The sequence below is a fragment of the Neolamprologus multifasciatus genome, chromosome 9 (genome assembly GCF_963576455.1).
Source record: "Neolamprologus multifasciatus chromosome 9, fNeoMul1.2, whole genome shotgun sequence".
NCBI lineage: Eukaryota > Metazoa > Chordata > Actinopteri > Cichliformes > Cichlidae > Neolamprologus > Neolamprologus multifasciatus.
In genome coordinates this window covers 14,966,730-14,985,723 of record NC_140447.1, presented here as the reverse complement: position 1 = coordinate 14,985,723, position 18,994 = coordinate 14,966,730, and the positions used below count along the sequence as shown (strand labels likewise).

The 18,994-nt window shown below is 38.5% G+C and overlaps 1 protein-coding gene across 2 annotated transcripts in view; it reads right to left on the bottom strand.

The window, feature by feature from the left end:
• The window catches only part of cntnap2a (contactin associated protein 2a), a 389,684-nt gene that overhangs the window by 237,927 nt on the left and 132,763 nt on the right, over positions 1-18,994 (bottom strand). For both annotated transcript variants that reach the window (XM_085173176.1, XM_085173177.1), the window contains exon 2: positions 6,933-7,043. In XM_085173176.1, the coding sequence (XP_085029302.1) occupies positions 6,933-7,043 (111 nt within the window). The remainder of the gene's footprint in view (positions 1-6,932; positions 7,044-18,994) is intronic.

Genomic DNA, 18,994 nt, shown 5'->3' with positions numbered 1-18,994 from the left:
CGTGTGTATTTATCATGTGTGTTTACCTGTGCTCGTTGTTAGTTGGTGTTTCTCCGTGTCTCTCTGCCCTCAGCTCGTGTTTCTCCCTGTATGTTGTGTGTTCCAGGTTTATTAGTTTTCCCCAGTTCAGGTTCGTGTCTTAGTGCCATCCTTACCACCCTTGTCTCTGTTTGTACTTCACCCATTGTTAATAAAATGCTCACTCGCATCAAGTCAGTTCCTGCATTTTGGGTCCTTTTCGCCCATTCACCACACGACTGTCGCCGCACACATCAAATCACACATCAAATCAACTCCAGTCCTTTTATCTGCTTAGCTGATAATGACATAAGAAAGGGATTGCCCACAACTGTCCAAGAAATAGCCTTTGAGTCAATTGCCCAGTTACATTTGGTCCCTTTAAAATGAGGTTGGCACATGTTAAGGAGCTCAAACTCCTAAACTCTTCATCCAGTTTGAATGTGGATACCCTCAAATGAAAGCTGAGAGTCTACATATGATGTCCATGTCTATTATATAAATATAATTAGAAAATGTTTCAGTAAACAGGTAAAATAAAACCCCAAAAAACATGTGTCAGTGTCCAAATATATATGGACCTAACTGTATAGACAAGACACTGGTGGAAGCAGTAAACAGATGAAAGCAATGAGGAAAAAAGAGAGACAATCACAAGGTTTGAGTGACAAAGACAGTCAATAAAACAACTAGACACATGGGAATCAGTTATTAAATTCAAACAGGAGGTAACCAAAAGATAATCAACCAAAACTGAAACACTAAACAATATGACAAAGACAGAATAACACAGCAGGGATAGGAAATGAAGAAAGTAAAAAAAAAAAAAAACTAAACAAAATGGCTCAGGAAAGCCAGGAAAATATCAGGACCATGTCCTTATTAGTATTAATCATGTCTATGTAAGCGGCTGTCTAATACCCTGACGCCCCTTTTCGTGTCAAAGCAAATGAGAAAACTTTTACTGACCTCATTCCAAGTTAACCTTGGGCACAACAAATTTGAAATAAAAAGTAATTTTCTTCAGATGAAACTTTAAACAAGACAGACGGGGGTGTTAAGCAAACATGGTCTGCAAAAAGATTTGATATGAGTTGCTTCACAGAAAGTGTAGATGCTTGATGCATAGCAGCAGCTATGGGCTGGGCTCTGATTTTGACCATTTTATTATTCAGGGTCACGCATGTTTTACAAGGGTTACTCCAGCAGTTTCAAATAAAATGAATGCACACTGTATTTTACAACTGTTTAATATTTTATCAAACGAGTAGTCAGTCTTTAAAGTGTTTTGTGACCTTTTGTATGATCCCATGTGGTTGAAATCTTAGAGCTGAAGAGATGTGAAGAACTTTTCTTTTCCTACACTTCATTAGCTGTCATCTGGTCTTTCTTTATGTCTACCTGTCTCTTTTTTCCCCCGCACTTGTCTATCTAGACCAAAAGGTTTTTGGCTGCAAGAGAAGCTGGTTCACCTTTTCCTTTGTCTGACACCCTTGAGTTTCACTGGGCCTTGCACATTAACTAACACTAAAGGGAGACAGTTGGGGGGTGGGAGCATGGACATTTGGGAGAGGGTGAGGGGTGATGGTGAGAGAGAGAGAAAGTCAAGACTATTAGGGGAAATGAGAGAGATAACAACGGCAGGAATGCTGCAGGTTGAAAAAGGGAAAAGATGGAAGGAGGTAAATGTGAGATAAAATGGTGAGACGCAGAAATTGCAAATTAAAAGAAGACTGGCAAAGGAGGAGGCTGTGGCTCAGGTGCTGCGTATATTTCTTGTCTACCAATGGGAAAGCTGGGGGATTGAGCTCCAGATCCTCCTGTCCATTTGTCTAAGTATCCTTGGGCAAGATACTGACACCCAGGTTGCCGCGATCCATCCATCCAAGTGTGAGTGTGTGAATGTTAGATATAAGTGCTTAGATACAGATAAAAGCACTGTGTAAATGCTAAATAATTGAGGAGGAAGGTGCTATGTAAGTGTTTACAAAAGAAAGACAAAACAGTCTTTTTCTGACTGTTTTTAGAATGCAGAGGCAGAACTGTCCCTGCTTGATTTATGTAACTGCAAAAAAAAAAAAAAAGTAGAAATACAAAACAAATCTAGCATCACGCCACATCTAATAATACATTTCTAAGAAAAAATGGACTAAAGCTGTTAACAGTCAATCTTTTCTGGTATAAATAAGATGCAATTTTGTTAATAACATAATGTGTTAATTAAAGGATCTTAAGTGACTCTGTTTTATAAGTTAAGTTAAAAAAATGGTCTAGCACTATAGTGGAACAATTAAGAACATGTTAAAGTTCTAAAAACATAAAGCAATGTTCACAAGCCCATTCATGTTTAGCTATTTTGTACATAAAGGCACACAAATACATACTGTGCCTATAAAAAACGAATAAAATGTGTCATCTTAAAATGAAAAAGCAAAGTAGGAATGACCACCAGGATCCTGGTAACTGGCAGGCTTACACAAGATAGCTGCCTGCTGGAAAATCACTATGGCACCATCTAACGCCATCTCTCATTCACACACACATCTACAGGACTGTGCATCGAAAATTGGATGCACACACCCGACGCGCACATCACTATAACCTAAAACTCTAATAGCTGTCAGCGTTCACAGCCCAATGTGCTTAGCTTAAGATGATTGGTGTGTCCCATTGATTTTGTGCCTCCGCTGTTCCATGGCACTGGGAGATTGGAGTAGATTGGATTATCAGCACATACTCATGTCACTGACGGCAAATTTGGCTGCCAAATGTAACAGCTTGAAGGAACCCCTCCTTATAATATGTGTAAATGTGTAGTACCGTCCTGTTTTTGTCAATAAAAGTGTTTTGAAATGTTTGTGTTCCAGTGAAAGTGCGAGTGTTTAATGTGAGGACTTGTTTTTGTCATGCCTCACAGGGTTTCTGTAAATGTGAGCATGAGTCATGTAGAAGCTAAATTGGCTTTTCACTTGTTTTCTCATTCAGTGCATGTTTTGTCTGTAAAGAAAATCACTGTAATTCTAAGAATATGTGCAATATGGATGACTCTTATGCATCTTTGCTTGAATATGTATATTTTTGGGGGGAGTTAGGGTTTGTATTTGTGCATTATGTCTCTAGTATTGTGAATACTGATATGCCTTCCCTTCCCTTTCTCACGCTGCCATATCTCAGTCAACATTACTCTTTACTCCTACTGGTAGATGACTTAATTGCTTGTGCCAACCTTCTTTGCATAAGCAACAATTACTCCCTACCACTGTTGATATTTGCCTAATTTCATTAACATTTCCTGGTCTTTGGTCTCCACATTGCTGCCAGTTTTCATTTTCACGTATGACCTTTAGGAAATCAATACTGATTTGAGCATTTTCATTCACAATCAAACCAATTTCTTCCATTAAAGAACAATTTCACTGGATGCTTTTCTTAGATGGCAACAAACAAACAAACAGACATGCGTTCATAGCAAATACAATTTCCTTTGCAATTCTGCCACTTTGTGGTCTCCATGCTTACAGAGTGATGATTACATGGTAGTTTTAGCCACTGATCACTTTTAACTCAATATAATGTTGGCACATTTAACACAAAGTCAGCAGCTGATGGAAACTGTTTGTTGTTAATCACAATGGTGGCTCAATATGCCATGGACTCCTGATGTGAAAAATGAAGCTTTGCCAAAAAGTGAGGTTCTAGGCTAACATTGACTTTGTGTCTTCCCTGTTTCATAGCACTGGAAGAGCACATACTCATGCCAATAACAGTACATTTGACTGTCAAATGTAGCTGCTTGCATCTAAATGCAAGCCAGAATGATAGAGCGAAGGGAGACTATCTACAGCTAAAACACAGAAACTGTACAGCATGTTTTGATATCTTCGCTTGTCTCTGTGACATCCTTTCAACAACAGGTGAAAAGACATCTTGTCATTTAGACAAGCATTTGGGTGTTTTGTGTTCTGTGTTGTTTCACCTGGTTCATGTGAGATCATTTTAAACACATATCAGCTGTTTTCTTTTTTTAATTGATACCTCTGTAAAATATTTCATGACTGGTTTCCTGTCTATTGAAGCGCTATGCAAATACATTTTACTTACTTCTTACTTTAACAACTGTTACAAATGTTATATTTTGAAGGTTGGCCCACATCACATCAACAGTTAATGCAGCTTGCATTATAAATGTTTAATTATAGTATTTTAAAGTTAAGTAAATCTGTCTTGAAGTTGTAACGTTCACATCCAAACTGATTTCCAGAGGAATCCTTGACCGTCATCATCTACTATACCTTAGAGAAACACTTTGGGTTGTTGAACTAAAGCTACGTATTTTGGAAATAGCTAGAATATTCACTAAACATTGGCTCTCAGTTAGACGTGCAGATCACGTCTTTATTGAGTCTGCAGGTCCATGACCAATTCTGGACATCTATATGATGTCTAAACTAGGCCCAAAATTTGGACGTCCAACCATGATCCAACCAGGACATCAATTCAATTAAATTCAATTTTATTTGTATAGTGCCAAATCACAACAACAGTCACATCAAGGTGCTTCATATCCGAAGGTAGACCCTACAATAATACATACAGAGAAAAACCCAACAATCATATGACCCCCTATCAGCAAGCACTTTGGCGACAGTCGAACGAAAAAACTCCCTTTTAACAGGAAGAAACCTCCGGCAGAACCAGGCTCAGGGAGGGGCGGCCATCTGCCATGATAGGTTAGGAAGAGAGAAGGAAGACATGACAAAAAACATGGTGTGGAAGAGAGCTAGAGATTAATAACAAGTATGATTCAATGCAGAGAGGTCTGTTAACCCATAGTGAGTGAGAAAGGTGACTGAAGAAGAAATACAAAATACATCATGGGAATCCCCCAGCAGCCTACTGCAGCATAACTAAGGGAGGAGTCAGGGTCACGTGATCCATCCCTAACTATATGCTTTAGAAAAAGGAATGTTTTAAGCCTAATCTTAAAAGTAGAAATAGTGTCTGTCTCCCAAAATCAATATGATATTCAACATTTGAACTTTCGACTGGGTAATCTTTTGGACATCATGTAGATGTCAAAGACTTGTGCAGGGAATTTACATGATTAATAAATGTATTTTTTATTTTTTTTTTACAAATATCATCATTGTTTCTATCAACATGATACATATGAATACAGATTATTTATCAACAAAGATGCTTTATTATGTGTTGACCTATTAATTTATTTAGCGCATGGGTTGTTTGTTATTTTAAATTTCCCTGTTTTTCTTTAACTAGTTTATTTATTTTAATTAATCACCTTATTTATTTGTAACTAGGTTAAAACTTTTATTTTTTGTAAATATTAAAAACATTAAAATCCATGTTGAAATGTAAATGAAGTAATAATGGTTAAAGTATTTATAAAATTTTTGGTATTCATTTTAAAAGGAGAAAAATGTGTTTAATAAGTTTAAAAAAAAGTATTTGCATTAAATAACGTTTGTTTTTATTTTAGAAAGGTTAGTATCCCGTTTTATTGTGAAAAGCTGTGTAAGACGAAACTAGTGTGTTTGTGAAGTGGCCTGCTCTGGCAGATGTTGAGATGGAAAATACGAAAAGTTATTGTAAGTGTATATTTATGAACTGGACTATTTGCCTGACAGTCTTTGTCGATGCGCAGATGACATTTCTGCTCGAAATCCACCACGCAGCTGCTCACTTTTGCTTTAGCTCAGGAGCCCGCACCATCTTGGAGATGTCTGTCAATCACTCTGCATCCTTTTAAACATAACTGTTTCTTTACAGATAATATGCCCTCCACCCTCTGGAAACATGGGACTACAGAGCCTATACAATCAGAAGCATTATAAAAATAACATCTACAATGACTCTTACAAGTTTGACATTTAAAAGACGTCCACAACAACCACATTTATACCATAAATAGTCCCTACACAAAGGTCCTACGGACATCAACACTAGAGGTATAATAGATGTCGTTAAAAAGACGCCGCCTGGCGTTACACAAACAACCCCTTCGGTGGACCAGAATTGTACATCCAAAAATGACTTATAAAAGACGTCACTCTAACATCACTCTGCGCAAGTATATTTCACAAAAATGCACACTACAGCTATTTTCATTCAAGTATTACTTAAGCTTTTACAAAAATAAACTGAATATATACACTTTGTCCATTACATGCTCTCCAAGGACCGCTATCCTCCAGGAGAGGAAAAGAAAATGTGTTGGTGGGAAGAATGCTAAACTGTATTTTTGCCATCCTTTCCTTATCCTTTTGAGAAATTGTTTTTCATTTTTTTCATTGTTTCCCTCCCTATTTCCTTAATCGGTTGTTGGTGGGTGTCATTACAGGAGCTGCAGTCCCGTTTAGCAGAAATAATTCTATTGGTATGATTAAACATACCAGATTACCTTGCTTTTATATGTCAGAGTTGTTGCCTCAGCTGTAGTGCGGCTATATTAGATGGGAAAGTATGAATTATTAATTGTATAAACACGGAGGGGTGTAATTGTCTGTCCCTATCTGTCTTTGCTGTGGACTGATGTGGAAATGAGCTTCAGACTGAGATAATGATTGAAGCCAAGAGAGGGAGGGCATGAGAGGAAAAGAAATATAAAGAAGTAGAAAGAAAGAAAAGAGAAAAAGAGGAGGAAGGTGGTGAGAGCAGCTGTGCAGCACTGAGAAGTGTGTCGCTCGATGAAGCCTTGAATGTTTATCTCACAGTGTGTCATCTCTAAAATCATCCATAAGGCTGTATGTACACGTACCTGAATTAGGTATTTACTTTTATCTCTGTCTACACTGCATGTAAGCAGAGCCCTCCAACAGAATGCATATATGTGTGAGTACATGGCCATCTGTAGGCTTGTCCGCGTGTGTGTGTGTCTGTGCGTGTTTGTATACCTCCTCTCCTGTTGAGCTTGGCATATCCAGGTGCATATCCACTGGAGAAGACAGACGAGCTGGTGAAGGCTGTGTGAGGCAGAGGAGAGGCAAGAGCCTCGTCACACTTTTCTGTAGAGAGAAAGAACGCATATTAAAACAGATGGAGTGAGAAAAAGAAGAGGACGTTGGAAGAAAACAGAGAATATGATAAAGAGCTGTGTTTTTTTTTTTTTTTTTGCTTTACATACACACTTTTTTACGCATAGAAAATACATTAAGTAGTTGTTGGTCATTTTAAATCCTATTTAACTGTAATTCTATGAGAAAATCTCAACTTAGTCAAACCAATTTGGCAAATTCACAAACACATTGCAAAAATATCCACCTTAACAGGCAATCTGGCCTGGTAACTAAATGCAGATGCATAGCTGATTTAAAAAACAAACAAACAATCAAAACAGGAGAAATACAAGTGGCTAAAATGAATTGCCCCAGCCCGAGGTTAAATGCTATATTTATTCTGCAATTGTTCACTTCTGAAATTTGAAGTACGAAGCAGGCATTTATAAATGACTCTGATGAAATTTTAGGATTGATTTTTCTGCAAACAGATATAAATTTCAACTTCTTTCATTTAAATTGAAGTTTCATTGGGGTTGCTGTGAAGAGGTCTGCTAGTGCTCTCAAGAGAAAACAAAGAACGTGACAACAGAGGAATACATATGAAACACACAAACACAGCAGAAATCAAAGGGAAGAAATACTGAATATTCCTCACATGCACACAGTGATTAAGTCTCTTCCCTCTCTTTTCTCTCAATCCGCCCCTTTCACTCTCTCGTCCACACAAACGCACTCCCCTCTTCCAGTACATTAGGTTCCACGCAGAGAGAAATTGTGAATGTCTGTCAGGTCAGGTAGGCACAGTCACTAGCTCTCTGTCATGTCCCACTATGTGTGTGTGTGCGCACGGAGTCCGAGTATGTATGAGGGAGAGTCAAATTTAGAAAAGAGTGTTGTTTCTCCTTCTGTGAATGTGCATAGACAGATCACGCATGTGTGTGTGTGTACAGTAGACTACATCTGGTGAAAGTCTCAAAGAGTTTGTGTTACAGGTGGGCTCATAAAGAATGGAAAATATCTAATCGTGACAATGTGTGTGGGTGTGTCCTTGTGTATGCTTGTATGCGAATGTGCAATTCTCTTTGGAAAGCCTCCCTCGTGGTCTGAAAGAGCTCCACATTTTTCTCCTTTCGCTGCCTGCTTCAGCAGGTGGATATGCACAGAGACATCAAGGTTCTCCTTTATAAAAAGTAATGACATTTCTGGCACATTCACGTCACCCTGGAATATTAGCAAAGTCCACTTGCAACTGTCAGGCGTCTGACTCAGCATCACAGAATGGGAGAGAAGGGCAACGACGTGGTCTGGCAACGGGGTTTAAAAAGTCTGTTTGCATACTGTGTGAGGAGGTACGATTCTTTTAAAATGACTCAGGTGAGCCAGTGTCATCAGCTGCAACCCATGCCAGAACAGCTAGTGATGTGTTCCTGCTTATCTCCTTTTGCAGCTGTTCCACAGGTGCAGCTCTCGTGCAGCAGCATCTGGTCATGAAATTACAAGAAATCTTTGGGTCATGCTCAAGAGTCTCCAAATTTATTCTTGCACCCTAATTAATGATAATAGGATCCTCTATCACACATACAAATGAACACGAGAGCTCCTTCACGGCTATGGACAAATGTTCTGCATCCATATATTCAACCGTTTGTGCAGTGATTGACACAAAGGCACAAACACTTGCGCTTAGATCCAGTCATACACTTGATGATTCTTCATTTTCATTCACACACTTGGGAACACAACAGCTTTACTGCAGCTTCCGTCTAATGAGTGTTTCTATAGGTTTGTTGGCAAAGACTTGCTCTAGCTGCACATGAACAGGCTTTGTAGGTCACACAAACACACACGCACGCACACACACAGACACTCACAGAATACATTGAATAAGGGCTGGAAGAGGAGGCAGCAACGGAATGAAGGAAGGAGGCGAGTTAATAGAGAGAAAGTAGATTTTAAAGGAATCAAGGTGGTGAGAAATATAGTGAATTTCTTCAGTATCTCCGCTTATTTCCTTAGGGCTCTCTAAACTCTCTTCTGGGGAGAAACCGCTATACATGTATGGATTTTAGAGATCAGAAGATATATACAAAAAAAAATAAAATAAATGAAAAAGGTGGAAAAGGTGGAAAGTCAACCTGTACCAAGGCCAATGTTCTATTTCACAATTTTAAAGAAAGTAACATGATTCAACATGAGATTCTTTTCCTCCTCTGTGCTCCACCTCTCCAACAGTTTGGTAGTATATGAGTAACCTTGCAGAAAAGAGAAAAAAAAACCCCACAGAAAACGGTAATGATTGCATGCTTCCACAATGGCTTGTCTTGGTTGAAGAATGATGGTTCTAATATACAGCACTAATAATATAGTAGCTATTAACAACCCTGACCAGTAATGTGGAAATATCTCAAAATATGTGATGAAGAACTCGGGTGAAAATGTGCTTTGCCTCTGAAAGCAGAACCCTGAATATTCGCAGCCATCACAAAGATCTATGAAACGAAACTTTAACTGTCTTTAATTTTGATAATGGCAAGACCTCCCGAGGCAAAATTGGTGGCTATGTTTACAAAGTGATTGATTAGACTTAAACGCAATTTGACCTCATAAGCTGCGCTCACTGTTTTCACTATTACAGTACACTGCACCACATTTCCATTAAATCAGCTAAACAAAAAAAATTAGCATCTGTTTATTTGGGTCCTCGGTAAAGCTGCCAAATTCTTATCTTCGTTGCATCTCTATGTGTGCAGTTTATTTCTGGTGGTTGCTGTTGCTGTTGTTGCTGTTGCTGATTCCCAAGTCCAAAGGTATCCCCTGCCATGTGCATTACTCATGTATGTATTCACCCCTTATGTCTACTGGCTTCATAACATTCCACAAGCACTGATTCTACTCGCAGTTGAAATTTCATAGCATGCTGTTCTGATTCACAAGGGGACCGGTGATAACTACAACAACAATAATTTTAATATTGCATGTTAAAATAAAAATTTGTTTGTGGTTGATGGAATTGCAGTAGCATTTTTCTTCTTTTTTATACTGAAAGATGTACAATGGCTCATTCAAATGCAGACAAGGTTAGACTCTCTGTAGCTTTCCTTCAGTGAAACGCCAGTGCTTCGGTATTGATCGACTATTTTATTCCAGTGCTGAATATTTTAAGAAACCCAGAGTATATCTTTAACACACAGAATGAGCAAGTAAATCAACTAATGGTTTTGTTCATCATTTATTATTATTATTACCTCCTTTAGGGAGGTTGTGTTTTTGATAGCATTTGTGTGTGTGTGAATATCATTCTGTCTGTAAACACAATAGCTCAAAAACTTTTGAATAAATTGTTCTTTTTTTGTTTTGTTTTTTTTCTTTCGTTTTGTTTTGTTTTTCTCTTGTAAACTGTGTTAATTAATGCCTGTAACCACCTGCGTGAAGTAATAGTTTAGAAATAAAGAATTAAAAAAGCCAACAAACTTTTGAATAAATTCAGATAAAACTTTGTAGGGGTGTAGAGCGGGGTCATGTTAACAATCCATCTTATATCCACCAGTCTAAAAAGTCAAGTCTGACCTCTCCTTCATGGTCAACAGATTGATCTGCTGTTTAGTAATGCTAATATTAATGCTATATAGAGCTGTCTAAAACTGTGTTTCTTACTGCTATTGTTTGTATTGAAAACATTATACAATAAAGTAGTAAAATATTGAAAACAGTATTGATCACATTATAGTTTGCATTACATTTAACCTCTAACTTTACTTTTGCATTTCACATCTGCCTTTCTTTCAAGCTGAACCAAAAATGTGTCAGCTTTAAAGCTCATCTAGAATGCATGGTTACGCGAAAGAGAATGAGCTGCCTAGTTAGTTAAAATATACTGCATTATAATATTATATAATACGCCCAAGTTATCCTTATCCTTTTATTTGCAAATCAATATTATCCATAGCCTACTCCTACATAATGTTTTAGTAATTAAAGTAAGCATCTAACGTGCTACACTTATCTGAATTTTGCTGCACTACAAACTTTTTAAAGTCTGTATAAAAAGGGCAAAGCAAACAAAGTAAATAAAGCTAGGAGAGGGAGCTGCCATGGTGGAGGTTTGCATTGTGTAGGCTTATATATTATTTCACATTAAAAATTAGCATTGTTTATGCCAAATATTTCCATCGTTTGAGTGTCAAGTACTACTGCTTTTTCAAAGTTGTCTTAAGGGTAAGTGCAAGGTGTCCTCTGGAGACTTGATGCACTGGTTGCTTCAGCATTAACAACTGAGAAGCAATCCTCTTTCAAAGGGCGACAATGAAGAAAGAGGGCTGCCGGTGAGATGTGATCTTAGCCAGAAGTCTGTCAAGAAAGACCTCTTGGGCAACTCGCGTCTCGTTGGGAAGCTTTCTATTTTGTCCTCAGTTTTGCTTCGTTTTTACAGTTCGGGTTTCTTTTTACTTGCCATTTAGTCAGGTTGAAAAACCAAAAACACTACATTAACCCGATACATTGAAAAATTACACTTACACGCAGTGCAATTGAATGTGGTGTCAAGAGGTTCCAACCAGGCCTTTATATGTGGTGAGGTGGTGCATCAATGCCCCAACAGCAAAGGACACTGTCACGTAAAGGAATGTTATTTTTCTGTCACTGTGTTATTATTCACATGCACGGTCATTATTTCATCATTACTTCATTAGTCTGCATCACTTATCATTGTCATTATCCGGTTATCATCCTTATTATCATGTATCATTTACCACTCAGTATATTGGCCAGGGCACGCAGAATGACACATTCTAGATGCTATGCTTCATCATGCAGCATAGTGATGGGTCCACAGTAAGTTAGATGAGGACGCTGAACTTTCGGTGGCTGGGCCGGTAATAAATCACACTTTCACACTCGAGTACACAGTTGATATGTTCCCAAACTATATATGGGAAACATCAGGTTTCAAGTCCGGGAAAGGGTTGTTGTTGTTCTGAAGAAGATGATGTCCAGGAATTGTTCTGACGTCATAAAGGCTATAAAGCTTTCTGTATCGGGGCTGAACGGGGAGTCCGGCCTCCCACACTGTGTAATACGTGTGTGTTTAATAAATCACTTTTTGGACACTCCCTAGGACTCTGTCTGCGCTTACTTTTCCTTCCAAATCAAAAAGAACCATTACAACACCCTATGTGTATCTATGAAATGCCAGCTGACAAAACCACAGTCGGTGACATTATATGAATGAGGGCTCATTCATGTTGATTGGGGGGGCAACAAAGAACCAAGGACATAGCAGTGAAAAGAAAATGAAAAGTTTCTGCTCTTGTAATAAAGCCAATATACAGTGGGATACTTGAGAGGAACTCTAAAGCCCTGTCTGAGGCTTTAGTGCTCTACATAATGCTGCATTTCATTCAGAGTCCTTAAGGATTGCAACTGTAAAAACAACATTAATGCCCTGATTTATTGTTTTGCAATTATTAAATCACAGCACAGGGTTATACACAGGTAAATTGTATGGTGTGTGTGTGAGAAAGGGCAGCTTCTGTGTTTTCCTTGCAACTAATTAAACTTTGAAAGAGATCTAGACTCATACCCATCAATTATTTACTGATATACCTCAAAGGAAGCAGCTGCTGCACACATACTGTAGCCTTACGATATACAGGAAAATAGATAGGAAGTATAGTGGCAAATTAAATAGACTAAATTACATAAATGTACACACTGGATGGATAATGTGTGACATCCTAAAATAGGTTACAATAAGACCAGTGCCTGGTTAGTGAAAATGTGTTTAAAAAAAAGACCATTGATGAACACAGACCACATGGTTATATGTTCAGCACTCAATAAAGAGGTCATAGCCACTGATATTTGCCTGGGTCTCAAGTGCATAGCAGTGCTCTGTAAGTTCAGGTACTTTAGGGGAAGCAAATGACTACAATATCCAAGTGCAAATGTCAGCCTATTCCTCTGTGCAAGAGGAAGAGATAGTTTTATGCATGATAGAATGATAAGAGAGGCGAAACAGATAGGGACAGTGTGGGGGAGTAAAAAGAGAGATAGATAACATGAAGGCAGGACATGAGGAAGAAAAAAATGGCTACATACCAAAGCCTTCTTAGTGACATTTCCAGTTAAGTAAATAACTAGGATGAAGAAAAACAGCTACCAAGAGATGTGTCAGCTGGCTGCTACCAGTTGGGACCAAAGCCATAGACAGACAGTGTTTGGCCAGCCTGTTCAAAGGCCTTTTCACTGCCACATCTTTGGAGCTAAGGGGAGTTGGACACCAGTCCAGCATAATCAAACGGGGGTAAAATTCATGACAGCCTAAAGATTAGTTGGAATAGAATCACAAATCTTAGAAGCCAAGAGACTAAAGTTTGGAACTGAGACAGCTGCCATGATGTAACTCTTTGACTAAGTGTTGTACCTGCCACATTGGCCATTTAGGCAAAAGCTCTTGAAAGAAACAGTTCGCGAGTACTTAGCACAAAGACTTAACAGTGCATGCTAAAATTCACCTGATAAAACAAAGGGAAAATGGAGCTGAAAAGGCCTGCCAGTTTCACCTTTTGTATGTGTTTTAACAATGGGGTCAGTAAACCGGTGAAGAACATTCAGTGTTCTTTAGACCGCTGAGCAGACTGTTAAAAACACTACAGAAAACTCTGCTATCTTTATTTAATGACTGTGAAACCATTGTGTGTGGAGTTTTGCTACTGTGCTGTCAAGTCTGTCCTCTCAACAACACTGAATACTGAAGTTTAGGGACCTGGGGGCTTTTTGTGGACCCATGTCATGAAAACAGTGGAAGCTGTCAAAAGTGCCAACAGCTGCATGGAGATGCAGTCTGACTCTCCAAAGTGCCAGTGAGTGTGAGAGCCTCTGTCTGTGCAAACCTTTGTCCTCCGGTTTGGCTGGGAGCAGAAGGGGTCTCTGCTTTCTGTTTTCCATTTCTTTCCAAATTCATATTTCAATTTAATGAAGTATCTCTGGACTGGAGGCAGTGGCCTTAAATGAAATAAGACTGTAGAAGACTGCTTTAGGGAGCTAATCTCTGTTGTAATGTTTATAAATTCATATAGCCCATCTTACCAATTCTTGCCAAGTATACCCAATATCCGTCTTAGAGAAGCTGTCCTCCTCATTGAGATAATGGGCTGAGCTGATTCAAAAATAGCAGAAGCTTGGTATGCATAGACTCCATCTACTCCATGTCCATGTACTGAGAGATCCCAGCAGGTTTTCTAATTTTCTGGGAAAATAATACTGTTTCACTTGATTGCCTACAGAAATATTTCTGTAAACTTACCATTAACAGCAGGTAATATTAGATTTCTAGTGTAACTAAAAACAAGTTGGTCTTAACCAACTTTATTTATAACTGGTTTAACACACTGGGTAGGAGGTGACCCATATGCCATAAGGCTAATGCAGAGGCCCGAGTCTGAATACGCCCTAAGGCCGTTTACACCATGTCTTCAACTGGTCTTTCTCTCTGCTGTCCTATCTTCTCTCCACTGCCCTGTTTAAAAAAAAAACTCCCCCAAAAATCTAATTATGGTCAAATGTTGCAAATTAAAGCAACTCTGATTCCAACAGTGTTTTCAAAAATTCTGCCATCACAGAGAAAAAGTTTCACAAACAGTTAAATGGCCATTGACTAATTAGCAAGCAGCTTCATGTGCATTCTGTCCTGTACACTTGGAATTTCATGACAGCAGGTCCCAAGTGGACTTCACAAAGAGCTATAGGACAAAAATAAACAGATGTTCTGCAGCATAGAATAGGCCGTTCTAATTGGGATTACAGATGGCTATTCCGACTGTTTGCCAGTGTCTTCGATGTGAAATAAAATTCCAAAGTGAACAGGGTTTCACTGAATACATGTTGGCAATGATTCCAGTTCCTAATCATTGTGTGACATCTCAAAGTCAAATTATTTTAAAAGAAGAAATACTACAATTAAATCAACTAAAAATAAATAAGAGGCCTTTTCAGCACTTTTTTTTTAGTGAGTTTTAGTTCTTCTTGCCTATATGAACATATGACAGTGCATCTAATTTCTATAAATACCACGTGAATATGCAGAATCTGTATGCACGGGACAAAAGTTTCAGTACTAGAAGTGTGACATTTGGTATGAATCAATTTCTCTTTGTTCAGCATGAGATGTATGTGTCCAAGAGCAGAGATCAAGAGTTGCATGCAAGTTGGTTTTGCTGTAATACAGAAAGAGGAGGAGTTCCAGCATGGTGAATCTAACATCGAGAGTCAGGCCTGAGCTCTGGTGTGCTCCTGCCCAATTTAACCCCAGCTGACACAACATTTTCATTCAGAATATTCAGATTATATATATATGTATATGTAAAAGTTTTGTGATCATTCAGTGTGTATCTGGTTGTGCGTTACACATCCTGTATTTCAGTGGATTCACTACAAAGTCTCATTATGCGCCTTTGTGCTCAGGGCCACCACATTCCTGTGGCATGAAATAGCAGATGGCAGTGGAGTGAATAACAATCATCTAGACCTCAGGGTGGGAGCCTATTCACTTTCAGTTCACATGCTACTACAGTGGGAATTAAAATGACCATTTAACTCTCTATGACAAAATGCTAACTTTTCTAAATATGAAATTTGTTCTTTGAGAAAAAGACAGAAGAAGGGGTTATTGTATTTTTACAGAAATTCATTTCTCTCAGGTACAAATTGCTAAATCTCGGTCACTTTCTATTGCTAAAATACATTTATTGCAAATAAGATGTCAATAAATCTTTTCACTTGAAGAAGACCGTTTTTTATGCAATTTTTCAAAAGAAACCCTCCGTCTCATTGCTTTTGCTGGCATCAATGTGCATTTTTTCAACTAAGCTCTTGGTAAAGGTTACTTGCTTTTGTCCAACTTTTTCTCTCATGTAAAGAAATGTTTATACCATACATGTATAATCTGATTCACTTAACCTAGGGCTAGATGCCTATAGTCCTCTCCAGTGTTATTAATTCATGTCCTGTCCGCCCTTTTTCTGACTTCCAGCATTTTTTATATGTGACAGGGCGAAAATGTCTTCGCATTGGAAGACAGCTATTTTTAAAAAAAAGAGTCTCTGCTCACGCTGCTCATTTGTGCTTTACTCTTTCAGTCCAGCTTATTTCATTTTCAACCTTCCCTTCCCTTCCCTTTCCTGACCACCCTCCAACTACCAACCACCACCAGCAGGCATGCCAGCACTTTGCTTGAGCTGTTAATCTAATTTTTTTGGTCCAGATTCATTTTTCATGTCTTGGAACCATTACCAAACAATTTTTGTCAACGGATCTAGCACCCTGTGCCAATGTGAGCAGATACCAAGCGCATAATGAGATGTTTTGGATGAAGCTACCTCACATAAAGACAGACATTTAAACACATGTACGCACACGCGCATATACCTTTTCATTTTCACATTTGCATCTGTCAACTGAAATCTAACATAACTTTTGAAATGCTGCAAAAAAACTAAATCTGTTCCAGCGTTTAAACAAAGCAGAATGCATCAGAGCATATAACAATAAAACAGAAAATATTTAGAGACAACTGATATTATTCTTTGGGTTTGACCAGTGTTGGAGTTACCAAAGACCAACATTAATAACAATTAAAACTAAATGAAGACATTTATATTCGCAAACTATTCCAAACATCAGTGCATGCTTTATGAAATCTTATGATGTTTGTGTTGCAACATTTAGTTTGAGCAAATACTTTAGAGTATCAAAAGCCACATTTCACCTGTGTGACAATTTGATGAAAAATACTTCACATAACCATTTGCTGGAACAAAAAGTGTATCTCTGTGTCCTGTTTTACATTCCAGCTCCTGCCACAAAAAGTCCTGATATCATCTGGCAACAGTTCCCTCTCCCAATCAAATCTTTGCAGTCAGTTTGTTCTATAAAACATGGGCTCCCTTTTTTAGTATGTCCAATAATACTTTGTGGACTTTCCGCAGTCATTCAAGATTCAGTTAGCTCAACCTAGAAAGCTCAATAAGCCTTTGGTGGGTTTGCTGTATAGGTTCATCAATTATTTATTCTACTAATTAAAGGAGTGCTCACAATGACTGATTCTCTGTGTTACCGGTAATCCACGGTGCCTCGAGCTACTTTATGGGAGGTCTGTAGTGACAGGTTACCACCCTCAGCTGAACTCCTCTGATGTTTTTAATGCAGATTTAGGAAAAGGTGTGAAGTGGCACGGCCAATGCATATGTTGGGGGGTTATAGAGAGAGAACAGCTGTTATATTCCCTAGGAACATAACAACACATGTGGGGAAGTAACAGTAAGAGGGCAATAGGAGACAACACTGCCAATATAATAAAAGTATTTTTATTAATAATTGAACTAAAACAGGAGGTTAAGTCACTGTCACAATCAAAACACAAAGAAAAACACAGTGAAACTCTGAAGCAAGTCAAAAGTCACTCAAAAATACACTCCTCTCCACAGAGCAGGAGTAAGGACCCACAAGCACATAGCTCATGCTGTAAAGAGAATGGCACTCCCTGAGCTTAAATACTTCCTAGCCTAATTGCTCTGTCAAGTCAGCTGCAAGGGGTGGTACCTAAAGCCAGGGAGAAAAAGCAAATACATACCCGCACAGCCAAAAACCACAGTAGGCCTGCAAACACTATAACATCGGACTTTTTTTACTCATTTCCCTTCACTGCTGTGAAAAACAGATTCATGCCATTGCATGCAGCTACTCATATGTTCTACCCCCCGCTTAAACATGATGTAATCAATGGTTCTTGAAGTTGTCACTTGGGTTGTATAAACATGTATTTGCATACCTAAAATGCCATTGTTTTTCTGAGTCATATGATACTTCTTTTGAAGACAAATGTTTCTGAAGCAGTCACAGGGATTTTACGACACTGACGAAAAGACGAGCGAAGTAAACTATCATCTCGTTCCCAGTGTGTTACCTGGATGCCACTTAGTCAGACATATGCTCGTCTGTGACGTGTTAAAGTTACAGTTTGTCTGGTCTATTTTGCCACACAGTTGCTATTTCATTTTATGCTTTTGTTTTTTCCTTTATTTATGTTTTATATGCAGTAATATTTGAGAATTCTCTTATTTCAAATCGACTTTTTATTTGCTGATAGAAGGTGCAATATTTACAACTTAATCAACCCTTCAACACTTTGCATTTTTGTCTCTCGCTGTCACCCTCTGGCGATACGCCTGGCTGTTTGATCTGCCCACAAGGTGCCAGGTCAGATCAGTTATACCTGCCTGATTCAGTGAACTCTCAGCCAGGGCTGATCTGCTCAAAGCTGCATGAAGCATAACCCTCTGTCTCTTACTGATACACTCGACCTGCACAAGAGTGGGGGTCAGGGTGTGCGCAGGTGTGTGGAGCTGAGTGTGAGCACAGAGGGATGGTGGATTAAAACTCAAGAGAGCTTGGTTATAGAGATGGATAGAATAAGAGAGACAGAGACAGACACTGATATTTGTTTATGGAAAATGTGATGGTAAGTTAAAAAATAGCATAATAACGAGAATAAATGGCAGAAAAGTACAAATAGTGTGTCACTACATTCATCTCATGTGGCCTCAGGCATGACCTGTATTTTGCAATGTAATAAGCTTGAGTGGTTTCCACACAGAGGTGATTCATGTGGTGAACACTTAATCCAAATAACAATGGAAGCTTGCATCATCATTTTTAATTTAGTCCACATGCAGTTAGTGTTCACAGTACACTCCTCTTAGATTGCTTTCCTATTAGATTCTTTGAGTAATGGAGAACTCCGTATGTATGAAAAGAAATCCAAATCTACTGATTGAATGTGCAATGACCTACTTTGTATCTTAATAGAACAAAACAATCAAAGAAATAAAGCAATAGAAACACACAGTTAGTGGTGAGGAGACAGCTGGCCTTTGAAAAGCACATATTTGAACAGCTAGAGC